Source organism: Sorex araneus, chromosome 1 (assembly GCF_027595985.1).
Source record: "Sorex araneus isolate mSorAra2 chromosome 1, mSorAra2.pri, whole genome shotgun sequence".
Classification (NCBI taxonomy): domain Eukaryota; kingdom Metazoa; phylum Chordata; class Mammalia; order Eulipotyphla; family Soricidae; genus Sorex; species Sorex araneus.
In genome coordinates, this window is record NC_073302.1 from 244262510 (window position 1) to 244290390 (window position 27881).

Consider the following 27881-nt stretch of genomic DNA (forward strand, 5'->3'; position numbering starts at 1 on the left):
CCGTCAGGGTTGGTAACTTGGTGGCAGCCCATCTTCTCCTCGAAAGCGGAAGCGCTGACTTCTTCCCGTTGTCTCTCAGGGAAAGGACGCAGTCCAGAACAAGTGCTTTGCACCAGCTCCATCTTACAGAGGAGGGAGCCGAGGCTCGGGCGAAGATGAGCAACACCCTTTCCCCAAGTCATTAGGAAGGGCCCAGGTTGCTTGCAGGGCGCAGATCGACTATCAAGGTCACGCTTCTAAGTTTTAAAGGTCAAAGTTTGCTTGCCCTGCCCCTGCCCAGCCCAGCTTCGCGTCAGCTGGACGGCCCCAGCCTTTGCCCCGCCGGGGGAGGCGGGCGGGCGGCGTCAGCAGCGTTGCCCCGGAGGCCCCGCCCGGACGGGTGGGGCGGGGGCCGGCGAGCGCGGTGGGAGCCGCCGCGTCGGGCCGCGTGTCTGCGCCTGCGCGGGGCGCCCAGGGGACGGGGTCGGACACAGCAATGGCGGCGTCCATGTTCTACAGCCGGCTGCTGGCCGGGACCACCCTCCGGAGCCACCGGCCGCAGACGGCGCTGCGGGCGGCCGCGCAGGTAACTGCGGCCCCGTCCGCGGGCGCCTTCCGAGGGCCGGCGAGAGGAAGGGGCGAGCGCGGCGAGCTGACTCGGGTGTGCGAGGCGCGTGGGGACTCGGCGCGGGGGTCGCTTCGCGGTCGGTGACCCCCGCGGACCTAAGGGCACCTTCAGCGGGGTCCGCAAGGGCGGCGGGTGTGGGAAGTGCCCCCGCGAGAGGGCGAGCGGCCCGCGCGCTCGCAGCTGTCTGTGGGGGGGCCGGCCAGGAACACGGGGGGCGGCGGCGGGGGGCGTCCGTGTCTGAGCGCAGGGGGAGGGAGCCGGGGGGCACTTCTGGATCGTGCCCCCTTGCGGGGGGAGGGGGCGACGCTTCCGCGGCCCTGGTTTGGGGAGTGGGGAGTAATGCCCTTCAGATGTACTCTAGCTCCCTCGGGAACCGGAGGGGGGGGGGTTGAGGCGAGTTCACTGGACCAAGCGGTGCTCGCTGACCGGCCCTTTCTGCCGTCCCCCCACCCCCCCGGAGTTGTGTAACGCTAGTTGTTCATAGTAGCAACGCAACGATGGTTCCCATTCTCCCTCTTGGAGAAGTGAGAAAACCTGGATCGCTTCATTGCCACCAAGCCGTGTTTGGTGTTTGTTGGGTGAGGAGCGTGTGCTCCGCTGCTCCGCTGCTCGGAATGAGTTTTCCCGTGCGGTACCCCTTTGCAGCCTCACGAGCCACCCAGAAGCAGGGCGGCGCCCCACAGCTTTCCGGGTGAAGGGATCAAGAAGTGGGGGTGCACCGTGCACCTCCCTGCCGCTGTCAGAAAAAGGGGAGGGTGTGCAGTGCCCTACTCTGGGGATGGAACCGGAGTGCCCCGTGTTCGGATGAATACGGCATGGTCTCATGTCTGTAGGATTTAAACAGAACAAGTGCTTAGACTCTAGGAGCGGTGACAAATCCTTGGTCCTGAGTTACAAAGCTGAGAGGACCCAGCAGGGAGAGGTGAAGAGGTCAGACTTGAAGTGACACAGGCTCATGGTGAAGGGTTGTCTTGGGTGCTTTGGTGATGGTGGAGTGCAGGAATTACGTATATCAATGCCATTAACCTTGACACTATTGTAGTCATACTACTTAAACAATAACTGATATAGATTCCACAACTGTTTCCATAACCTATGTGCTTGAAATTTGTTCTACATTTTCCCCCCTAGAACATAGGAATTGGCCTCCTCTTCCCAGTGTTGACACCCAAGGAAGAGCCTCATTTTTGCTTGCAATTCCAGAATTTCATTTCTGTTCTGAATAACTCAGACATGCCATAAATGAATTGGTGAAGACCTGTTTTTCTTTTTAAAGCTATAATACTTTCATCTTATGTAGTGGAGTTCCTTGAGTTCGCCAGTAATAGATTAAGTGATTTTTTTGCTGGGGGCATAGGGGATGGGTGGGAGCAATCCTCATATGGTCCCCTCTCTGCTCAGGGGGGACCATATCCAGTGCTGGAATTAGATCTGGTTTGCTGAGCACAAGACAAGCTCCCAGTCCATTTTAGGATTTCTCTCTCTCTCTCTCTCTCTCTCTCTCTCTCTCTCTCTCTTTTCTTTTTGGGTCACACCTGCCGATGCACAGGGGTTACTCCTGACTCTGCACTCAGGAATTACTCCTGAGTGCTTGGGGGACCATATGGGATGCTGGGAATCAAACTGGGTCGACTGCATGCAAGGCAAAAGCCCAACCCACTATACTATCACTCTAACTCCTATTGTAGGATTTATACATGATTTTTTTTTTTAAATTTACCTTAAACTTACTATGAGTGAGTCTTAAGAGGTACTGCATTTTTAGAAGCATACCAGGTAGTTTTATTGCAAATATTTCACATGGTCCCTTTAAGAAAAAGTTTTTCATTCTAAGACTCATTTAAATGTTTGCTTCTTATGAACTGTGTTTCAGTATCCTATGTTCTCTGTAGATAATGGAGGTATATAGCTAACACTTTAAAAGTATGATTTCATGGTCAAATCAAGGCTTTCAATGGCTTGATTTGTTCTTCATATTACTATATAAAGTCAGTAGAATTGAGGAATTTGAAAAAAAGGAGGGTGGTATTTCTGTGTATTTTTGTTGATTTAAGACAAGGGTGTAAATTAGCGGAGCTTTGGGACCTGTAGATGCTAGAGATCTTCCTGATGTGTATCCTTCCTTTAACACTTCTCATTTTTATGACTTTACCACAGGAAGCTTAAAGGCCAACTTGCTCACTCCTTTCCCTCTTTCCCTTTCCAATTTATTAGCTGGCAGAAGAACATCTTTTTTTTTTTTTTGCTTTTTGGGTCACACCCGGCAATGCACAGGGGTCACTCCTGGCTCTGCACTCAGGAATTACCCCTGGCGGTGCTCAGGGGACCATATGGGATGCTGGGAATCGAACCTGGGTCAGCCGAGTGCAAGGTTGGTCTATCGCTCCAGCCCTGACAGAAGGACATCTTATTTCTATTTTCTGCTTCTTTTTTGAAAGCATAATTCTAACTCAGTTATACCAAGGAACTTTTTTTTCTTAGCACTGTCTGCATAACCTTATTACATATATGCATATACGTATATATATATATATATACATGTATACACACACTATTGTCTGTTCCCTTCAAATTCAAACACAGATTTTCCTCTCTCTAGTGTTAGATTAAGTGTAAGGATTTTTGTTTTATTGTTTTTATTTCCCAAATGAATGAATATTCTGTGTCAGTGTTTCCCAAAGTGGGCAATACACCTTTTGGAGGATAGTGGTACTGAGCAGTCCTGGGGTAGTAACAGCCTCAGGAGCAACTGGGGGCCACTGTTGCTTTACGTAGGTAGATTTCCAGGGTGGTGCTGGTGGGGTATGGAGTGTTCCTGAGAAGTGGGTGATAGGCTAAGTAAGTTTGGGAACCTTTGTTCTACATGGATTGAAAAGAAGAGTTTGTTTTTGCCAATATTTTGTAGGAGCTTTTGCAGTCTGGTTTTTAAAGACAAACAACTGGGTTTTTAAAGGAGTTAAGGAAAGCCAACAAACAGTAACAAGTCTCACAATGGAGACGTTACTGGTGCCCGCTAGAGCAAATCGATGAGCGATGGGATGACAGTGATACAGTAATACTAGTTAAGGAAATTAGTTAGAAGGAATGCATTCAAGATGTTACCTGTAGTCCAAGTGATCTCTGGTTCAACATTTGTGGGAGAATGAAGAAATGAGAGTTGGGTAGAAGTAAAAGTAGTGGTGTTGCATTAGGGGACTCCTGCCATTCCAGTGGGGGAAACTAGGATGGATCTAAATTAAATGTAGAGTGGATCTGAAGTTGGGTGACTCCATATTTTGACATCCCTTCCTAATGCACATTGACCAGTCACTGGAAACAGTGGGAAGGAGGTATGACTTTGGGCAGGTGGGTGCCAATGAGCAGATTCAGCTGAGCACTGTCATCAGCACTTTTGGCAACTGGGACTGTGTATGCCTTGGTCCTAATGAGGGGGTTTCTGAATAGCACAGCATAATGGTCACCATAGAAGAAGCTAGAGAGTAAAGTCTTGAATGTATGACAGGATAAAGTACCAAATTGTTCATTTACCTTATATGTAATACAATATACCCGGTTCGATTCCTCCATCCCTCTCAGAGAGCCTGGCAAGCTACCTGTGGGGTATTCAATATGCCAAAAACAGTAAGAACAAGTCTCATGATGGAGGCGTTACTGGTGCCCTCTCGAGTAAATCGATGAACAATGGGATGACAGTGATACAGTGATACCTTATATGTAGTGTGAGGACATTTGTTAGATGCTGGAAGAATGGTGAAGAGAGGAAAGTTTGAAAGTTTTGCTTTGGTGGAAAAGATGAGATAGGTTTTAGAGCTGTGGAATTTAGCATGATGGAGATATTTCATGGGTTATTAGAGTTACGGTAACAAAAAGTGCAATTGAAAGATGTGGATAGGGTTAGTGAAATGGCTCTAAAGGCTGGAGCACATTCTTTGCATGAAGCCTTTGTTTAATCGCTGGCATCACACGGTTCCCAGAGCACTATTAGTATCAAGCCAGAGCGCCCCCCAAACAAAGCAAAAGACAAGCATCAATAACAAAAATGCAAGATAAGGGCTAGAAATGATGAGGAAATAATGAAAACTATAGAGTAAAATTTGATACTTAGCTGATAGCCTGTGGTTTTATGTTGTAATTTATTTAGGTATGTTTAATATTTTATTTTGATCTCTTTTATTTGTTTATTTGAGCCTTACTGGCAGTGTTCAGGGCTTACTTATGGCTTCGTTCTCAGGGATCACTCCTGGTAGGCTTGGGGGACCTTACGGGGTGACAGGGATCCAACTGCATCAGCCACATACAAGGCCCATGCCCTCCTATAATAACGCTCCAATCCTGCATGTTGGTCTTTTAATCTAGTATTTTGACTATGTTCTCAGGAGTCAGGAATTCTATACAAATCATTTTGAAATGTTTTTAAACAAGAATAACTGTCAGATCATTGTCTCATAAACATATCCCCAATTTTTCTAGGTTCTGGGAAGTTCTGGATTATTTAACAACCATGGACTCCAAGTGCAGCAGCAACAGCAAAGGAATCTCTCATTACATGAATACATGAGTATGGAATTGTTGCAAGAAGCTGGTGTCTCTGTTCCCAAAGGACAAGTGGCTAAGTCACCAGATGAAGCTTATGCAATTGCCAAAAAATTAGGTACTAAATTAAGAAAAACTTAAGGCACTTTAACTTGGGAACTTTGATAACATGAAATTTACTTTTTGGTTTTATAACAACGTGTAGCTTTTCTTAAGAGATTTTATTTGCGTAAAAGAGTAGAAAGCAGAACTTTGTGACTTGACATTCTAAAGTTACTATGAGATTATTAAAAGCTCTCGGTACTAATTTTCAGAATAATATGTATTAGTTCTCGGAAGCTGAATTCCTATTTTCAGCTGGAATATTACAGTGGGGAAGGTTTCACCTGTGACGCCTGCATTTGACCACTCAGCAACATCCCTGGGCCAAAAAGTATGTTCTTGTCAAAGAAAGTTGTAAATAATGATTATAGTATGGGAGTAGGATTTGTGGTTAATGAGATCCTTAGAATTAAGAAGAGCAGACACTACCTTTATGAAGGCATTCCATACTTAGCTGAGGACTGTGAGTGCATTTTGTCTTTTCTTTGGGGCACTCCCAGTGCTGTTCAGGAGGTCCAGGAACCCCACCAACAATTTTTTTTTTTTTTTTTTTGCTTTTTGGGTCACACCTGGTGATGCATAGGGGTCACTCCTGGCTCTGCACTCAGGAATTACCCCTGGCGGTGCTCAGGGGACCATATGGGATGCTGGGAATTGAACCTGGGTCGGCCGTGTGCAAGGCAAATGTCCTACCCACTGTGCTATCACTCCAGCCCCCCCACCAGCAATTATTGACCAACTCAACTGGTGGTTCACTGCAAGGGCCTGAGGATGCTATGCTGCTCAGGCCCTGTGTTGTCTGTGGTGGGCTTGGGACTCCCGGGGCCAGAACTGGTGGTTCTCTGGGAACCCAGTGCTTGAGCGTCTGTGTGGTGCCAGGGATTGAACCCTTGTCAACTACTGTACCATCCCAGCTCCTGTTTGTCCTGTTTGTCTTTCAAGAAGTAAATTAGTACCAGAAGATTTTTTTTTTTCTTTTTGCGTCACACTGGGCAATGCACAAGGTTACTCCTGGCTCTGCACTCTGGAATTACTCCTGGCAGTGCTCAGGGGACCATATGGGGTGCTGGGAATTGAACCCGGGTCGGCCGAGTGCAAGGCAAAAGCCTTACCTGCTGTACTACTGCTCCAGCCCCATGATGTCAGTGAATAAGAGTTTTAATTTAGCTATGCAGAGCACCAGTTTTAAGTACTGACCATTTTCATATTATATTGGCACTATTTGGATATTAATGAATATTTGTAAAGTTCTGGAAAACTAACTTAGCAGGGAACCAGAAATAGGTAAAATTATTGGCGACTGTACCTCTTCATTTAGATATGTTCTCTCTTATTTGCCATAGCCCTTGGACTGCCTGATTTTGTCTCAATAAGCTTGTTAGTTTAAAGGAAATTTCTAAGTTTTCTTTAACTTTCATCTAATTTTTTTTTTGGCAGGGAGGTGGGGGGCGGAGGGAGGTGGAAGAGAAACCCACGGTTCTCAGGCCTTACTCCTGACTTTGCACTCAGGGATCATTCCTGTCTGTGGTCAGGGGACCATATTGTGTGCCAGGGATCAAACCCAGGTCACATGCAAGGCAAATGCCTTACCCTCTGTATTATTGCTCTGGCCTCTACTATTTGTTTTTATACTTGGGAATGGTGGAGACTATAGCAAATTAAAAAAGGTCTTATGTAAACAAGGCGTGCCTAATCAGTTCTGTTTGAGGACCAGATAATGAAATTTTTTAAGAATAGCAGAAAATCTAAATTTGAAATAATTTTTATTAAAATATTTTATTTTCAACATTCAGAAAAACATCATATGCTAGGAACCCTCTCAGGATGTAACCATTATTGGGTAGCCATTCAAACAAACATCTTACACAAAGATTTTACCCTCCTGGAGCCTATGTTTGAACAGAGAAGCAAAACAACAAAAGATAAGCATGAGGAAATGATACAGTATGTTGGAAGATTGTTTTTTCTACAGAAACAAGTGGAGCAGGATAAGTGAGAGATTGATCAGAGGTAGGCAGACTATAGTATGAGGGTGATCAGGCTTCATGGATCATGTGAGATTTAAGTATAAACTTGAATGCTCAGGGGGGGTTACTCCTGGCTCTGCACTAAGGAATTATTCTTGGTGGTGCTTGGGGTACCATATAGGTGCTGGTGATCAGACCCGGGTCAGCAGCATTCAGGGCAAACACCCTACCCACTGTACTATAACGCAGAACCGTGCTGTGGGAATATTCTGTTGGGTGACAACGGTAATCTAGATGGAATATAATGGTGTCTGGGGCCAGAATCCAAACTGGTGGTGATGTTATATTCTAGATAAATTTTGAAGACAAAACTGGTATAATTTCCTCATGGAGTATATGTGGGGTATGAGATATCTTTCAATAGGGCTGGAACAATAGCACAGCGGGTAGGGCGTTTGCTTTGCATGCGTCTGACCTGGGTTCGATTCCCAGCATCCCATATGGTCCCCTGAGCACTGCCAGGGGTGATTTCTGAGTGCAGAGCCAGGAGTAGCTCCTGTGCATCGCCAGATGTGACCCAAAAAGAAAAAGAAAAAAAAAGAGAGATATCTTTCAATAAACATTTCAATTTCTTCCTGGTAGTACTTCATACAACAAAACAGCTCAGGAACATATGTTAGGGGATGGGGCGGGGGTGGCGGGAGGGATATTGGGAACATTGGTTGTGGAGAATGGGCAGTGGTGGAGGGATGGGTACTTGACCATTGTATGACTGAAATGTAATCACAAAAGTGTGATTCTATCTCATGGTGCTTCATTAAAAAATTAGAAAAAAAATGTATATTAACAGGTTTTTCTATGGTGGGACAATGTAAATTGATATTAGTACTAACACTTACCCCATAAGTCATAGTATATTTCTTCTTAAAATAGCGTTCATTACTCAAATTTTCACAGGTAGCAAATTCACCTATCAATAGCTAGGGTGGGGAGCCTATTTAAAAGGCATTTCATTTTAAATTTTGTGTTTTCTGTACCTTCAAAAGGTAGTAGGTGTTTCCAAAGTAACATGAATCTAGTGTTTCAGAGGCACTAGATGTTTAATTTTTGAAGGAAAGGTAAAATCACTTTTAGTATACTTTAATGAATGGCATATATAATTGATGTATATAATTACTTTTAAATATTTAGATGGTGAATGTTTTGGTGTTTTAAATCTAGAAAATACACATATGGAATGCTTTATTTTATGACATTGTGGGTAAATGAGAATACAGCATTTAATACTATTATTTAAAATATATACCTAATGAAAAATAGCCTGTCTTGCATGCTGCTCTATGCATTTTATCTAATACAGATGTTTTCATTTAGGTACAAAAGATGTTGTGATTAAGGCACAGGTTTTAGCTGGTGGCAGAGGAAAAGGAACATTTGAAAGTGGCCTCAAAGGAGGAGTGAAGATAGTTTTTTCGTAAGTCATATTTTTTTAAAGAAAACATTTTATTATTAATGAAAAAGTTGGGGTCAGAATGATAAAACATTTGTTTTGCACACGGCTGACTCAGGTTTGATTCCTGTCATCCTGTACGATCCCCTAAGCCCTCTCCAGTGATCCTTGAGCACAGAGCTAGGAGTAACCACTGAACACTGGCAGGTGTGACCTCAAAACCAAACTAAACCAACCAACTAACCAAAGAAACCACAGATACTCCTTGTTGAATTGATGAAAATAATGACTTAAATGTTATGTGATAGAAGATTGTGGCTTTATATGTTTTTCTCAGTTGGAGGAGAAAAGAATTTGAATTCTCTTTATTACTTTAGTCCAGAAGAAGCAAAAGCTGTCTCCTCACAAATGATTGGGAAAAAATTATTCACCAAGCAAACAGGAGAAAAGGGCAGAATATGCAACCAAGTATTGGTTTGTGAGCGAAGATATCCCAGGAGAGAATACTACTTTGCAATAACAATGGAGAGGACATTTCAGGTGAGTAATTGTAGAAAGTTCAGATGAATTTATAAATTTTGTTTTAAAAGCTAATTTAAAATTTTAATTTTTATGGGATAGATTTTAAAATTTTGTTTTGGAGCTACACTCAGCTACGTTTGGGGCTTACTCCTGGCTCTCTGTTCATGGATCACTCCTGGCAGAGTTTAAGGGAACCATATCTGATGCCAGAGATCAGATCTGGGATTGACTGCATATAAGGCAAGCACCTTAGCCCCTGTACTATCTCTCCAGCTTTATATGGGAAAGACTTAAAAGATACGATCCTTGGGGCTGGAGAGGTAGTACAGCAGGTAAGACTTACACTCTGCTCACCATAGTTTGATCTCTGGCATTTCATATGGTCCTCTGAGCCCCACCAGGAATAATTACTGAGTGCAGAACCAGGAGTAACTCTTGAGCATACCCAGGTGTGGTTCCCTTCCCCCAAAAAGATATGATCCATAATTTGTACATATCAGAAGTACATATTTTTATGTCAATTATAAACTGCATATTAATATCCATAATCTGTACATATCAGAAGCACATATTTTATGTCAATTATAAACTGCATATTAATATCAAATGTACCATTTAATATAACATGGTATAAAAAAAAGGAATTGGCCAAATCCTTTTTTAAATAAATTCCACAGGATTTTCAGATTGTTAATTTGCAAAGAACAACTTAACTTAAACCCCCTGATTTATCTGTAGATTCTGTAGACTGAGACAACAATTTCCAACAGAGTAAAATATTCTAGTTAAAGAGAAAGTCTTGAAATCTGTTAAGGGAGTGTATATTCCTGCCTTCATCTTTTTCCTTTTTTTGCCTCTTGGTAGTTCTAGAGTTCGGGGTCTATTTCAGTAAATAGATGCACTGATACTTATTTAGATGAAAGGTGTTATTCAGCAGCAAATTATGTGATTTTAAGGAGTGTGACTCCTTAGTGAAGTTAGACATAGGTGAAAAGAAATCCTGTTCCATGTGCAAGGCAAGCACCCTATTTGCTGCACTATCTCTCTGGCCCCTCTTTTTGTTTTATTTTAAATTTTATTTTGGGGGGCTTTCCAAACAGTGGGCAGGAGGTACAGGGACCTCACCAGCAATTCTTGACCAACGGCGCTGGAAGTTCAGTGCAAGGGCTAGAAGGTCTAGCGATGCTCAGACCATGAGTTGCTAGAAATCTAACCCAGGTTCCAGGGCCTGTTAAGTATGAGCTCCAACCGCTCTGTTTTGTTTTTGTTTGTTTGTTTGTTTGTTTTGGGGGCCACACCCAGTGGTGCTTAGGGCTTACTCTTCTGAGATCTCCAGTCCAAGAAAGTATTTCTTAAGGTAAAACACTAGATGGTAGTAAAAGCCCACTCAGAATATCTAAGTTAAAAAACACTTTTCTTTGTGGGTGATATCTATACCTCTATATGGCAGACTTTAATCTTGTTACTTGGGAAATGGCATGACAGTTACCTTTATGTGCTATTGTATTGGTAAAATTTACATTTTCATTATGTTTTCTTTCCATTTTTTCTTGTTATAGCAGAAGTTCCAGATGAATTTGGCTACCATCCTTTTTTCTGAAAACAAAAAATTGTTCAGCACCCCACTTTCCTTCTTTAAACAAACAGTGCTCCCTTTCTGAGTCTTTCCTATTTTGGTTAGTCACTTGAAAGATTTGCTGATTTTGTTTATCTTTCCAATGTTGTTCTTTGGTAATGAGATACTCCCAATTTCCTATTGCTCAGTGTATTTTTTAGCTAGTTGGGGTATTATGATTTCATATAAACTTCATTATTGATTGTTCTAAGTCCTGAAAGAATGTGATTGGTTTTGGCTAGGGATTTTATTGAATCTATAATAATTTGGATAGCGTGGTCATTTTTAAAATAGTGACTTGCAATTCGTGAACATGCAGTATGTTTTCTAAGATCTCTGTCTCTTAAATGACTTGGGGTTTTCATGGTATAAGTCTCATACCTTTTGTTAAGTTAATTTTTTTGTTAAGTTGATTCCTAGGTATTTGATGTCTTTGGATATTTCTTTTTGGTTTGCTTTTTGCAAACCATTTGGGTCATACCCAGTGGTAGTGAGGGCTTACTTGTGGCTTTGTACTCAGGGATCACTCCTAGCAGGCATGGGGGAATCATATGGGGTACTCAGGATTGAACTTGGATTGGCTGTGTGCAGGGCAAACACCCTACCTGCTGTATTACTGCTTTGGCTCCTTTTTGAATGGAGTATACCACAATTTTTTTTTTCTTTTTTAAAAGAACTGTGATTTGCAAAGTTATTGATAGTTGAATTTTAGGCATATAATATTTCAACCCCATCAGAAAATGTTACTGTTTTTGGCATATCGAATACCGAGAGTGTCCTGCCCTCACAGCAGAGCCTGGCAAACTACCCGTGGCATATTCAATATGCCAAAAACAGTAACAAGTCTCACAGTGGAGACGTTACTGGTGCTGTTCGATCAAATCAGTGAGCAACGGGATAGCAGTGACAGTGACAATATTTCAACACCACCAGTGTCAACTTCTTCCCAGCCAGTGTTTCCATATTCTCTCCGTACCCCAAACCCTACCCCTTCCCCACCTGTCAACTTGACAGGCACATTGAGATCCAGTAGTTTGAGCAGAGAGTTTTGTGTCCTGGGGGTAGGTGCCAAAAGTACAACAGTTTCTTTATCCAGGCCCTATTATAGTTTTTGCATGTTAAGATTTTTACTTGTTTTTTTGTTTGTTTCTGTGTGGGGAAGGGTGGCATACTGGGGAGTACTCAGGGCTTACTCCTTCCTGGCTCTGTACTCCTGCAGCCTTTGAGGTCTATATGGGGTGCCAGGGATCAAACCCAGGTTGGGTGCATGTATGACAAGCTCTCTACCTGCTGTACTATCACTCTGGCCCCAATATATAATATATGTTTTATCTTATTTTATTTATGATAATTGTCAGGTTTTTTTTTAAGTAGCTCTTTGTGTATTTACTTGCAATAGTAGACTCCCTTTCAGCTATCAATAATCTGTTTTAATTACCTTATGATGCTTTTAAAATAGTAATTTCCCTTCATTTTTATGAAACTGCATAGATTATATTTTATGTATTTTAGTGATATTTGGTATAAGGTTTTGTTTTGTTTTGTTTTTAATCATTTTCCCTTGTAGGCAGACTATTGTTTTCCTTTTCCTTTTTCCTCTTTTTTTCGTTATTTCACCTGAATATTTATAAGGGGGCATTATGTAGAAGATGCAAGGATACATTTTCAAGAAAATTTTAAAATAGAAATGGGAAGTGATTGGTATACCACCAGATTATATTCACAAACAGAGTTTGGAATTTTATTGTGAGCTCACATAAGACTTAGATGTTATGTCTGTTCCTGGACAGGGTCCTGTACTAATAGGAAGTTCTCAAGGTGGTGTCAACATTGAAGATGTTGCTGCTGAGACCCCAGAGGCCATTGTTAAGGAACCTATTGATATTGTAGAAGGAATCAAAAAGGAACAAGCTGTCCGGGTATGTTGAATTCTTAAAAATGTTAATTTAATTATACCAGTGAAATGATTCACAAAACCACCTTTATTTTGGTCTTCCATTGTTGATGTCTTGTTTCACACTGAAACTTTAAGCATCTACAATATTTTCCTCTATATTCTCCATAAATATTTCATTTTATTGTTTTTTTGGGCCATATATAGTAGTTCTCAGGGCTTATTATTGTCTCCTGTTGGTGCTCAGGGAACCCTGTGGAGTTCTAGGAGCCAAACTGGGATGCCCAAATGCAAGACAAGTTGCCTGTCTGTACTATCACACTGAATCTTTAAAATATAAGCTGTCTTTTCAGATAGTCACTATATCATATTAATGAATGAACGAATCAATGAGTTAAATTAACGATTCATTTCTTCTTATTACTCACATAGTCATTTAGATCCCTGTCTTAAGTTTTTTCTTTTATAATTAATTTGAATCTGGATCCTTATAAGGTCCTTCATTACTGTCAGTTAATGTGTTTCATAGGCTTTTTCTAACCTATAGATTTTTCTTTTTATATTTCATCTGCTGAATAGAACTGATTATCCATTGTTACTTCTCCTAGTTTGGATTTTACATCCAGTGATGGCATTTAACACATTTCTATCATCCATTTATTTGCTGTATATTTTATGGAGTCATAGGGCTGTATTATTTAGTTTGGATATTGAATACAAGTAACCCCTCTTAAAATGAAAATTTGAAAGGATTTTAGAGTTGTGGTTCATGGTAGAGCACTTACCTTGCAACATGTGAGACCATGGGTTTAATCCATTTATACACACACAAAAACTTAAAAATAAAACCCCCAAACCAACAAATACAAAATTTGAATGAAGTTAATAACAGTGGGGAGGCTGTGTTAAAGTTAACTTATGATACTGTGGGGATATAGTGGGACTATATATATGATATATGATACTGTGGGACATAGTGGGACTAACTATATATATGTGTGTATATATAGTGGGACTAACGGGAGATGAGATAGAGAAGTTTTTCTGATAAAGATCGCAGCAGATCTGATAAAGATTGCAGCAGATCTGAAAGGGCAAATGACTGGAATAATGATTGAAAAGGACTAGGGTTTGATTTTTTTTTTTTTTTTTTTTGCTTTTTGGGTCACACCTGGCAATGCACAGGGGTTACTCCTGGCTCTGCACTCAGGAATCACCCCTGGCGGTGCTCAGGGGACCATATTGGATGCTGGGAATCGAACCCGGGTCGGCCTCGTGCAAGGCAAATGCCCTACCTGCTGTGCTATCACTCCAGCCCCAAGGGTTTGATTCTTTAGTTAAGGGAGAATGATGAAAGAAAAACTCAGTTGAAAAAGGAAATATTTGATTTATTTGCCACATGTCATGGTGCCTTGCAGACTATACAGTGCTGGGGATTGAACTGAGTGCTAGGCCTCACACAGCAAAGTATGCGTTCCAGGTCTTTGAGTCTTTTACTAATCTAGAAAATGCTTGATTTATGAAAATAGTTGAAGAAATAATACAGTGGGGTTATGGTATTTAGAGTGATTAACATATAGTATCGATCCCAGTACATGGCAGATTAATAGCATTTTGGGTTGATAAAATTGCATAATTCCCAAATGTTCCATTTTAAATAGTTAGTTTGAGAGTCTTTTAAGTGAAAAATCTCTCCTAAAGAGAGAGATCAGGTAGGATTCTTGCCTTACACACTGCTGAACTGGATTCAATCCTCAGTATCCCGTATGGTCCACCAAGACCTACCAGGAGTGGTCCCTGAGCCCAGAGCCAGAGGTAAGCCCTGAGCACTGCTGGTTGTGGCCCCAAAGAACCAAAAGAGAGAGGGGATGGAGAAGAAAGAAAAAAAATATTTCCTAATGATAAACCACTGTATCTTTTCTTACTCTTTATTTGAAATGTTTAAACCAAAAAATGACATTTCTTAGCTTGATCATCCACTAAGAAATTGGAACTTTTATCTATATCTTATTTTTCTACCTTGTATTAGATGCTCACATTTGGTGTTCCTTTGACTAGATGTGTCTTCATTGTTTAGTTGATACTCTCCATCAGTTGCCTAAAGTATAGTAAAATAAGGAGGTTTAAATATTTTGGCCATTATTTGGACCATTGCAGTCCATCTTTAATTTGCAGTTTTAATAAAATATGAGCCTCTTTTCTCAGTTTAGGTTGGTCAAAAGGCTTAGAGGCAGTATGGAGGCTATGGAATAAACACTGGAACTGGAATCTAGGTGAATGGCAAGTCACTTGACTTCTCTGTATCTCTTTCTTATTTGTAAAACTGGCATATTGCCTGCCTTGTGGATATTTTGAATTCAGTTTTGTTTAACCATTTAGTAATAATAGCTGCTATTTCAGTGACTACTGTTTGAAAATAAATGACACCTATAACTTAAATATACATGGGTTTTCAAGATAATTCAGTGTTAATTGAACATCTGTAACATACCTGTAATAAAGAGAGAAATTGCTTTCAGCTTGCACAGAAGATGGGATTTCCAGCTAATACTGTGGATTCTGCAGCAGATAACATGGTCAAGCTTTACAATCTTTTTCTAAAATACGATGCAACCATGGTAGAAATAAACCCAATGGTAGAGGATTCAGATGGCACTGGTAAAGTATCTCCTTTTTTCAAACACTAATTAATGTATTTGTGTATTGTATATTCGTCTATTATATGTCATTTTTAAAAGTTAAAATTCATAGGAAGCTGTATAAAACACAAAAATAAAAAGAAAGGGCGCGCAGGCGGCGAGGCAGGCGAAGGAAGGAAGAAGGCCAAACTGGTTGCTCGATCGGTTTATTTCATGTCCATCTCCATTCTCCTCTGATTCTCCTCCTGCTTCTTTCTCCCCCATCCTACTTCATTCTCTCTCTCTCTGCCTCTCTCCCGGCTCTCGGTCTCTCTCTCGATCTGTGGATCTGGCCCCCGTGGATCTGGCCCCCAACCCACTCTTACAGCCTAGTTAAATCTCCACAGCATGAGGGGGTTGGGGCATACACATATGTGTGGTCAGCAATAGGGTAAGGTTCTTTTCCCTCAGGGGATGCTTCTCCTAGGACTTAATTCTCTTTCAGCAGGAGGATCCACCCAAGGGCAGAGTCCCATGAATGTGTTTCTCTTCTCCTCAGCCAGCAAACATATAAGAATTCATAATATTAATTATTTTGTATGGACACAATAAGAGATGCATTAAAGCTTATAGAATTGCTCTCCTAGGGCCATCTCAATCTCAGACTACAGTGCTCAGGCCAGATCAGTCTTTCCTATCCCTGGCAGGGTCCCAGTCTCATAATTACTATTGGATCATGACAGCATTTGTCTGTGATCAAGCTCTTAACTTACAGTTAAGAATTAGGCACTTTGGCCAGGCCCATCTCGATGCCAGGGTAGCACATAACTCACCGCTTGCCCTGGATCCTTCCCGTCCCACATCGGGGACCCTACTTTGGGGTGCTAGGAACTGAGGGCAACTGAGGCTTAAGTGGAGAAGGCAGATGCCCGGGAGGGAATAATATTTGAGGCCAATTAAGTCCTAAGTTATAAAAACATAATATTGTCTTCTTGTGTCTACACAAAAAAGACATAGCTTTAAAGTAAATTATTCAAAAGGCATAAAGAGGAGAGAAAGGCAATGTTATAATATTCAGTGTCCTAGGAAGTTCTGACCTTACAAATTAGCAGTCATATTAAGGGAAGAGCAGATAAACTGGTAGAATTGGTTACAGATAAACAAAGGAATGGGAGTGACTCGGGAGCACTTTGATGGGTGTGACTGATAAACCTAAACTCCTTGTGGCAAGGGGAGCAGGACAAACCAATGATATCCAACAGGAAGCGAATTCCTTGTGAAGCTTAATTTAGAATTTAATGAATGTGGAAAAATAAAGAGACCCAGTAAAACAGAAACCTTAAATCTGTTTATATAAAATTTCCACACAGAGTGATTAAAGTTCAGTGTGATGGCCACCAGCCACATGTGACAATAAAAGTTAATGAGAACGATAAAAGGTTAAAGTCTTCAGTTTCTCAGTAGCAACATATGATTGTCATATTGGACATCACACATAGAACATTTCTGTTATTGCAAAAAGTTTTGTTGTGTTGAACTAGCGTGTCGTTTGTGAAAATGCAAAATAGCTGTAGTTTTGGAGCCATTTTTGTCTCCACCAGTTTCAGACTTCAGAGACAACACAAATCTTTATTGTACAAATCTATATGCTGATATTGTATCACTTCTAATATTTTCAGTCATTAGAGAAATAGAATTTGATTCTCAACTTAACAGCTTTTCTTTTGCACTTAGGATGGTCAGTATAGGTCCTACACAGTGGTGTTGGGGCATCATGTGATACCAGGATAGGCTCAAGGATCAGGTGGGGTGCCAGGTATCAAACTCAAGTCAATTATATGCAGAGTATGCTCCATAGTTTTCTCAGTATTGTCTCTCCAGCCCCTAGATGACTTTACATAGGTATTCTATTTCTTCTTGGATTTATTTATAGAATAATAGATACTCATCTGCAATATAAAATTTTGCTTTTACTTTTTGTCACTCTTAATCAAGGTGTTGCTTCAGCTTTAATTTTTATTCAAGTAGTCACTTTTCCTTATCGTTTTCTACTGATTAGTCTGATTATTTTTGGAGGGGGGCACTTTCAGCTTTCGCATTCAGCACATTCAGGGATTTTTTCCTGGCTCTGCTCTCAGGGATCACTTCTGATAGGCTCAAGGAACCATATGGGTTGTTAGGGATCAAACCCAGATTGGATTTGCATGCAAGGCAAGTGCCCTACCCATTTTGCTATCTCTCCTGTTCCAACCTACTAATTTTTGTTTTACCCTTCATTATCTCATAGTTTACATCCAAATCTGTGGATTGTTTCTTTCTTCTTTGGCATTAATACTTCTGAACTTTGATAATAGGTGAAATGTTTCCTTTTTAAAGGATTCAGTTCTTATCCATTTACTCTTCTAGATTTGTGTTTCTTAATAAATATGAATAAATTTGACTCAAAGATCTTTTGAGAAATGAAGTGAAAATTGCATAAAAGCAAGTAACCTTAGCCCTAGGAGACTGTTAATATTCTCATGTGCTCATGTGCACATGCTCTGTTTTTCATGCTGTAGAAGGTCACCCGTTCCCTGTGCCCTTGGTTCTGCAGTAGGTACCTGGATGCCAAATTACTGGCTCCTATTGCTAGGCAATCTTTAAATTTTAGAGTAAATACTGGTATGTTATTGAAAGTTCAAATGCATAGATTTACTTCTTTAGTATTATTTATTTTAATATAAATATAGTATTATATAATATTAATATTATATTTCTTCTTAGTTTATGTGTAGTGATGTGTTTTTGCATGAAATTTTTTCTGTTGTTTTCTCTTATTGCTGGTATATGGATCTTTAATTGCTGGCATATAGAGAATATTAATTTTGTTTCTCATTCATATGTCTTAATTCTTTTTTTTGCTTTTTGGGTCACACCTGGCGACGCACAGGGGTTACTCCTGGCTCTGCACTCAGGAATTACTCCTGGCGGTGCTCAGGGGACCATATGGGATGCTGGGATTCGAACCCGGGTCGGCTGCGTGCAAGGCGAACGCTCTACCCGCTGTGCTATCGCTCCAGCCCCCATATATCTTAATTCTATTGTATTAATTTTCCTCAATTAAAAATCTTTGCATTCAGATTTTTCTTCTTTCTTTAGTTTACATTCAGATCTTTCAGTGTTCATAATTTTGAAATATAACCAGGCGAAAGAGATTGTGTATATTTTGGTTTCTAGGCCCGGGCTCATGATTTGCTGCAGAAAGCCTGTGTCAATTTGAGGCACTGTAGGGTCCCCGGACACTACCAGGAGTAATTTCTGGGCACAGATTGGGAATAGCCCTCAAGTAATGCTGGTGTGATCCCCAAACCAAAAATTTAAAAAAATACGTATCTCCCACCCTCACTTACCTTGTGAAAATAGTAAATGTTCTAGGCACTGTTGGAAACAATTTACAGATATGACCTCTTTAGTTAATATTTATAGCAGCTCTGCGAGGTAGTTACAACTACTCTCCTATTGATGCAGGTTAGGAAACTTGAGTTACCAAGAGATTATGTAACTTACCCATCTAGCTTCTGCTCTCACAAGCTGACTTGGAGGAGATACTGGCTTTCGGTTTTTCTTTCTAGTCTGCCATCCTAATTCCACCTGCTCCTTTTTTTTTTAAATTTTTTATTAATGAATCACCGTGGGAGTACAGATACAGGTTTACATATTCTCGTGCTTGTATTTCAGTCATATACAGCTTGAGTATCTATCCCTCCACCAGTACCCGTTCTCCACTGTTAACCCCATCATCCCTCCCACCCCCTCCCACCCCATTCCCCTCCCCACTCCGCCTTATTGGCAGAGTATTCCCCTCTGTTCCCTCTCTCCCTTTGGGCATTGTGGTTAGTAATGGAGGTCTTGGGTGGCCAATGTGTTTGGTCTGTAGTCTGCTCCATGCATGCCTCTCCCATTCCGAATGGGTCCTCCCATCACATTTTTGCTTGGTATTTCCTTCTCTATCTGAGCTGCCTTTTCTCCCAGCATGTGAGGCTGGTCTCCAAGCCATGGAGCAAATCTGGTACTTATTTCTGTTATTCTTGGGTGTTAGGCCTCCATTCTGTTGTTTTATATTCTGCAGATGAGTGCAATTCTTCTATGTCTGTCCCTCTCTGACTCATTTCACTTAGCATGATACTTTCCATGTTGATCCACTTGTATGTAAAGTTCATGACTTCATCTTTTCTGACAGCTGCATAGTATTCCATTGTGTAGATGTACCAAAGTTTCTTTTTTTAAAAAAAAAATTATTTTATTGAATCCCCATGTGGAAAATTACAATGCTTTCAGGCTTAAGTCTTAGTCATACAATGCTGGAAAAAACCATCCCTTCACCAGTGCCCATATCCCACCACCGAAGACCAAAAAAAAAAAAACAAAACCACAGTACACCTCCCATCCCGCCCACCCCCGCACCCCCCCGCCTTGTAACTGATAAATTTCACTTTACTTTCTATTTACTTTGGTTACATTCAATATTTCAACACAAACCTCACCCTTATTATTAGGAGCACCCCACTAGAGTCAGACCTGTTCTGAAGAGAAATGAGGTTTTGTATTTCTGTACTTTAACAACTAAGTCCAGGGAGATTTCTTCCGGATATTCGATCAATGCAAGCTTGTAAACCCCATCTGTGGTCGTCATAATATGGCAGTCCCCACGCCCTTCATCCCAGGGAAGGGACAGGCGAGAGAGAGAAATACCTTTCCCCTCCCGGGCGGGCATGGGGTCGCAGTTTAGTTCTCTGGCAGGAAACAATCTGCTAGGAGCAGTCCATGTTGTAGTTGGTTCAGCTGGGTCTGGATTCACGCGGGTGCAGCTGCGGAGGAGCTGCACACGCGTGTGGCCCCCTGGGTCACATCCTACCAAAATTTCTTTAGCCAGTCATCTGTTCTTGGGCATTCAGGTTTTTTTCAGATTTTGGCTATCGTAAATAGTGCCGCGATGAACATACATGTGCAGATGTCATTTTGGCTATATCTTTTTGCCTCTCCGGAGTATATTCCCAGAAGTGGTATTGCTGGGTCAAATGGAATCTCGATTTCCAATTTTTTGAGGAGCAACCATATTGTTTTCCAGAAGGGTTGAACCAGTCGGCATTCCCACCAGCAGTGTAGGAGGGTCCCTTTCTCCCCACATCCTCTCCAACAGCGGTTGCTTTTGTTCTTTTGGATGTGTGTCCACCTTCTCCTTTCAATGTCCTATAAGTATTTGTATGTAGTTCAGAGTTTTACCTCTTGAACTTTCCAAATGGGTTAAAATATGCTAGTTTATCTGTTAGGAGCTAAGTTGAGAAATTGTACAGGAGTTCGTGCCTTGCATACAGTGGGATCTAGGGTCTAAGAAGGAATTAGTTTTGAATATAGCTAGGTAATTCTTATTAATAAAAACCTTTTAAAAAAAGTTTGAGGCCAGAGAGATACTACAGCTGGTAAGGCACTTGCCTTTCGTGAGACTGACCTGGCTTTGAACCCCTAACATCCCATATAATACCCTGGGCTTTGATCCCCTAGCATCCCATATAATACCCCGGGCAACACCAGGAGTAATTCCTGAGTGCAGTGCCAGGAATAACCCCTGACCACCAATGGATGTGTCTCTCTCTGTCTCTCTCTCTCTCACACTGTGTCTCTCTCTGTCTCTCTCTCTCACACACACACATACACCACACACACCCCCACCCCCACCCCCCCCCCACCCACCCCCCCCACCCACCCCCTCCCCCCACCACACACCAATAAAAACAACCAGAAAATCTAAAAATTGTTTCTGAGGTCTGCTTTTATTTTTTTTTCAATGGTGTGTGGGGGTGTGTCTTCTTAGTACCTGTTACTTAGGATAAATGTAGAACCAGTGACTTTGATGGAGTAGTTTTATGTTTTTATTTTTTGAAAAATTTAAAAACAATTTTAATGAATCACCGTGAGGTACAGTTACAGACTTACAAACTTTAGTGATTACGTTTCAGTCATACAATAATTGAGTACTGATCCCTCCACCAGTGCTCATTCTCCACCACTAATGTTCCCAGTACCCCTCCTGACACCCCTCCCATGCCTTTCCAACCTCTGTGATAGGCACATTCCCTTTTATTCTTTCTATCCTTTTGGGTGTTATGGTTTGCAATACGGGTACTAAGTGGTCATCATGTTCAGTCCATAGTCTACTTTTAGCACACATCGATGGAGTCATTTTAATTCCCAAATGGTCTTTTATAAAAAAACAGATTGAATTGTGAGCATAAATGAGAGTACTTTCTATACATAGTAAAATACTAAAATACATATCTCCCTTAAAGAATGCTTGATTAAAGATAGTTTATCTGTCTTGAAATTAATATCACTTTTCTTTTTTCCTTCAAAGTGCTATGTATGGATGCAAAGATCAATTTTGATTCTAATTCAGCATATCGCCAGAAGAAAATCTTTGATCTGCAGGACTGGACCCAAGAAGACGAAAGGGATAAAGATGCAGCTAAGGCAGATCTCAACTACATTGGCCTAGATGGAAATATCGGCTGTCTAGGTACTGCATCATTTTATGTTAGAGTTGGATTGGCCAAGATTAAAATATCTTCTTTGTATTAGTTGTTTATACAAATCATTTTTCCTTCTTGATAGTAAATGGTGCTGGTTTGGCTATGGCCACAATGGATATAATAAAACTTCATGGAGGGACTCCAGCCAACTTTCTTGATGTTGGTGGTGGTGCCACAGTTCATCAAGTAACGGAAGCATTTAAACTCATCACATCAGATAAAAACGTAAGATCAGGGCTTTTATTGTAAAATTTGGATGACAGTAACTTGATTAATTAAATTAAATAGTGGTTGTGGTTTTCTGCTAAATAATTAGACTTTTCTTTCTGACCACCTGGGCTGTTCAGTTGATTCCACGGCCTGAGGATGCAGTGTTTCTTGGGTTTCGTGGTTCCGGGGACTAGTACTAGATTCTCACCCAGTGGTGCTTTGGGGTCTTCAGTACAATATCCTGTCATGGTTTATGGTCGAGGGGTCAGGTGCTGCTGGAATGGGCACATAATATAAGGCCTGTACCCTAACCCTTGTGCTGTCTTCCTGATACCGAACCTGAATAATTTTTAAGGCCTGGCTTATGAGAGAAGATGGTTGAGTTGATACGAATAAATGAAGAAATGATCTAAATTTAGAAAAGGTCACACTTAAAGATGTTGCCAGTTTGTGATATTGTGACATACTCTTTTTTAAAAAAATTTTTATTATTTTTTTTTATGCCCAAGATCAAACTATGCACAAGGCATGTGTTCTACCTTTGAGCTGGGCCCTTGAAATTATAACTTGATTTGGGCTAATGTTGAGGACTCAGTTTAGTAGGAAATAAGTAAAAAAATTGGGATGACTTGTTTATATGGGATTGCTGAGATTTATATAAGCCAGGTGTTGAAATCACTCAAGGAAGGGAAAATAAATTCTGGTGGGTGGTTGGCTGAATAGACTTAGAGTAATGTGGTTTGGTCTAAAACCCTTTCATGGATTTTTTATCATAAGTCACAGATGGTAGTATTTTCTTGGAGAAGGACAGATAATCACCTTTTTTAACATTTTAATCTACTAAAAACATTTATTTTATTAGGTACTGTCTATTTTGGTCAACATTTTTGGAGGAATCATGCGGTGTGATGTTATTGCACAGGGTATAGTTATGGCAGTAAAGGATCTGGACATTAAAATACCTATTGTGGTACGGTTACAAGGTGAGTGTAAATGATATCTTGCATGAGTGTTCCATAAATTCTTATTATTTATAAATTCATAATTTTCAGAAGTTCAGTTTAAATGAAATAAGTAGTGTTTTCAAATAGCTTCTATTTAATTTATTTATATTTTTGTGAATTTGGGGCCATACCAGAAGTGCTCAGGGACTATTCCAGGTTTTGTGCTTTGGAGTGACCTCTGATGGTGGTCAGAGGACCATGCATGGTGCTGGGGATTCAAACCAGGAGTGACCACATACAATGCAAGAGCCTTACTTCCTATACTATGTCTCTGGCCCATAACTATATTAAATAAAAGTATACAAAAGAAGAAATGTTAAAAATGTGGGTTTTAAAAGTATTTCTAACACTGAGTAAAATTGGTCATTGATTTACTTGGTGTTATTTGATACATTTGTATTTGTTATGCTTTGTCATGAATTCTTTCTCTTGCTTTAGTTATCATGGATATTGTAAGGCAAAATACTTGTATTAAGTAATTTTATATATATGTCTTTTTTTTTTTGGCTTTTTGGGTCACACCCGGCGATGCTCAGGGGTTACTCCTGGCTCTGCACTCAGGAATCACTCCTGGCGGTGCTTGGGATATGGGATGCTGGGAATTGAACCTGGGTTAGCCCTGTGCAAGGCAAATGCCCTACCTGTTGTGCTATCGCTCCAGCCCCATGTAATTTTATATATGTCTTAAGTAACTTTTTATAAGCCCAGACTTTTCTTTGATTTAGAAGCATTAATTTAAGAAACTAAATGTTGGAATTTCATGCTTGTAGTATATTGTGAAATACTAAAAATGATTTTGTGTAAATATTTAATATATCTATATATTTATATTTTCATTAACCATTTCCAGGTACACGAGTTGATGATGCTAAGGCACTGATAGCAGACAGTGGACTGAAAATTCTTGCTTGTGATGACTTGGATGAGGCTGCTAAAATGGTAAGCTAACCTAAGGAAAAATCGCAAAATGTTTCAAAGATTTATGAGTACATTGGGACTGGAGCAATAATACAGTGGGTAGGGCATTTGCCTTGCACACAGTTGACCCAGGTGCGATTTCCAGTATCTCATATGGTCCCCAGAGCCTGCCAGGAGTGATCCCTAAATGCAGACAGTGACCCCTGAGCATTGCCAGGTATGGCCCCCAAACAAAACAAAACAAGAAAGATTGATGAGCACATGAATTCTAAAACAGGTCAGCTAATCTTGCTAATAAATGTTTCAGCTAAATTATTTATTTTCTCACCTATGATTATTGATGTATTTTTTATAGGTGCCATACCCAGCAGTGCTCAGGAGGCCTTTGGTGACTTCTGGCAAGCTTAGTGTGGGATGGTGGACAGTGCTTTGACCTATTTGGGCTACTTGGGATATGCCTGACAGTGCTTAGGGGATCATGTGGTGCTGGATCAAGGCCTTGCCCAGACAACTGCTGTATCACACTGAGAAATTTCTCTAGTCCCACCTAAGATTATTTTGAAGAAAATCTCAAGTGATATCAGTTTATATATGTTATTATTTGTTAGTGATGCATATACATATATGTATATGTATATGTATATCTATATCTATCTATATACATATATAGTCTTATTAGTGGTGTATTTGATATGCCAAAAACAGTAACAATGGGCCTCATCCCCCTGACCCTGAACGCAACAGGGACGAATCGAGACATTACTGGCACCCGCTTGAGCAAATCGATGAGCAGCGGACAACAGTGATACAGTGACTCAGTCTTTTTTTTTTAATTCTTTTATTGAATCACCATGTGGAAAGTTACAAAGCTTTCAGGTTTAAGTCTCAGTTATACAATGCTCGAACACTCATCCCTTCACCAGTGCACATATTCCACCACCAAGAATCACAGTATAACTCCCCCCACCCCGCCACCTCCCTAGCCCCCCACCCTGCCTTTGTAACTGATAAACTTCACTTTACTTAGTGACTCAGTCTTATTAGAATCAAATGTATATTAAAATTAGAATGCATATGTATAAATAATCAAGTAAGGTATTGGATATATATGTAGACAGGGTATTAAATACATATGTAGACTAAAAGAAGACAAACGGTCTTGTTATATACCCCACAATGCAAAGCATTTTCTTTCCTTTATTATTTTTTTTAAGTTTTTGGGCCACACCTAACTCAGTGGTTACTTTTACTCTGCACTTGCGAATCATTCCTACTGGTTCTCAGGGGACTATACAGGGTACTCTTTATGACTGTACTCTCTCTCCAGCCCCATTGTATACTGTTGTATAACTGCAGCACTGTTGTCCTGTTGCTTGTTGATTTGCCCCATCGGGCAACTAGTCTCCATGGTGAGATTTGTTGTTACTGTTTTTGGTATATCGAATACGCCACGGGGAGCTTGCCAGGCTCTGCTGTGGGGGCAGGATACTCTCAGTAGCTTGCCGGGCTCTTCTAGAGGGATGGAGGAATCGAAACTGGGTTGGCCGAGTTCAAGGCAAACGCCCTACCTACTGTGATATCGCTCCAGTCCCCCAGTGTATACAAAATCTTTCAATCAGATTTTAATTTAGAAATGCTGAAAAAATGCTTTTCAGGGGTGGAGCAATTATATAGCAGATAGTGTGTTTGCCTTGCACATAGCTGACCCAGGTTCAATCCCCAGCACTCCATATGGTCTCCTGAGCTCTCCAGTAGTGGTCCCTTAGCACAGCTAGGAGTAAACCCTGAGCACTGCTAGATGTGGCCCAAGAATAGCAACAACAACGACAACAACAAATGATATACATACACGTATATACGTACATATGTATATATAAAAAATACAATCGAGTTAATACCTTCTGTTACTTATATTAATTATAATGTGTATAAGTATATATTATATTAAATTTATGTGGTTTTATGTACACATATGTATATATACATATATATGCATATGTATATATAAATACAATTGAGTTAATACCTTGTTACTTATATTAATTATAATGTGTATAAGTATATATTATATTAAATTTATGTAGTTTTAAAGGTACTCTCTTAGTATATTATCAAGAGAGCCAGATTTTATTATATTTTGGTAAATTCTTACGAGACTGTAGTGATTTATAACAGTGCCAGCATTACCCACATATTTGATTTACTTAAAATTAATTTTTTGATTAAAATATTTTTACAGTAGTACAATATTATTTTTAGTTGCATTGTGGAAACAGTCATACTCACCCAGAGTGTTAGGATCCCTCCACCATTGTTTCATGGACTCCTCTCCTCCCAATTCAGTTGTTTTCAATGAGTAAATATTAGATATGCATTAACGTCATGTTGACTAGTAGTACTTTTTGTTTGTGAGAATACAGAGATTTTTTTGTTTCCTTTTAGGTTGTAAAGCTTTCTGAAATAGTGACCTTAGCCAAGCAAGCCCAGGTAGACGTGAAATTTCAGCTGCCAATCTGATTGGAGAAATTGGTATATGGTTGAAGGAGTAAAATGTGCTTCAATTGTTCAGATACTGTGTTCTCTATTATTATTGTTCTTTTCCCCCTTGATATGTGGAGATTGTATTCCTCTTAGGCACAAAACCTTTTTAAAGCATTTCATCTGCATTTAATTCTAATGTCCAAAACAGACTGTTTATATAAAAAATTATGTATGGCAGATATCTACTTTTCTTTTGTTCTAGCTTTCTTTTTCACTTCTAAAGAATGTCACTTGCAATATGCAATTTATTATTGTTGGATACAGCATTCTTCATTGATGAATCCTATAAATAAAATAATGAAGAGAAATAAAATAAGATAAAGCTTTATTCTTTAGTGCTAGTAATACATCTGATAACTAGCTTTATTAGTAGAGCAATGTGTTAGTGTTTTATATAAGAAGTGTTTATTCTGAACATCAAATGCCTAATTAAATATATCAGTCACTATTTATAAACAGTTTTCAAACACTCCCTAGATTTTTCTTTTAAGTATTTAAGTGATGTTATTTGTTAATTATTTAAACATTGTTTTAATTATGACAAAACACTGATTACTCCAAGTCGTCATGATCCTGTGGTATTAAGAAGAGCCTCTAGGTTCGCATCAAATGAAGTTGTATTTACCAGCAACTTAGCAGACAGAATTAATAATGTCATTTTTAAGTTAATAAAAATCTCCCAATGTGTTCTGGATTAGTTGTTTTTTAAAATGTTTAAATACAGGGAAAGTAATATTTTCACCATTGTGTTAGACACCTCTAGGGAAATGACCAGTACATCATATGCAGGGGCATGACATTAAATAGATGTTAACTACAGTATTTCACTTGAATTTTGCTTATGTATGTGCCAACTGATATTCTCTTAAAATGTTTTTTGTCCAAATATGAATATGCATGTGCATGTTTGTGTAATTGTATTAATCTTTTGTTTACCACATAGGCCAACATTGGTACTCAACTATTAATAGTGTTCATAACATGCTACTAATATCCTAAATACCAATAAGGAAATATAATCCAAGCCATAAACTATGTAACCATATGTAAATTTGAGAATTACTACCTATTTTGATGTTCTTAAAGTATTGTTGGGTATATATTTCATGAGGAAGCATAGCATAGTGACTAGATTTGAAAGTCCTTTATTATCAGTAGAGAGGGAAAGAAGAGATAGGGAATAAGGACATTTTTTCATTTTCCTTGCCTATATAATAAAAGAATTGGTGTCATTCAGCCATTTTAAATTGTGATAGTTATAATTAAAATTCACAACTCTAGTTTTTAATTTTAAAAAATTCATATGGAATGCCAGTCAGTGATTAATGTTGGAA

At 39.9% G+C, this 27881-nt stretch overlaps 1 protein-coding gene across 1 annotated transcript; it reads left to right on the top strand.

The window, feature by feature from the left end:
- Window positions 1-392: 392 nt before the first annotated feature.
- On the top strand, window positions 393-27241 carry SUCLA2 (succinate-CoA ligase ADP-forming subunit beta). The gene is made up of 11 exons (XM_004604570.2): window positions 393-565; window positions 5078-5258; window positions 8584-8683; window positions 9037-9199; window positions 12587-12715; window positions 15210-15348; window positions 21700-21861; window positions 21957-22099; window positions 22947-23067; window positions 23939-24027; window positions 26449-27241. Exons 1-11 carry the CDS (start codon window positions 476-478, stop codon window positions 26521-26523), a joined length of 1392 nt encoding a protein of 463 aa, XP_004604627.1. The 5' UTR covers window positions 393-475; the 3' UTR covers window positions 26524-27241.
- Window positions 27242-27881: the final 640 nt, after the last annotated feature.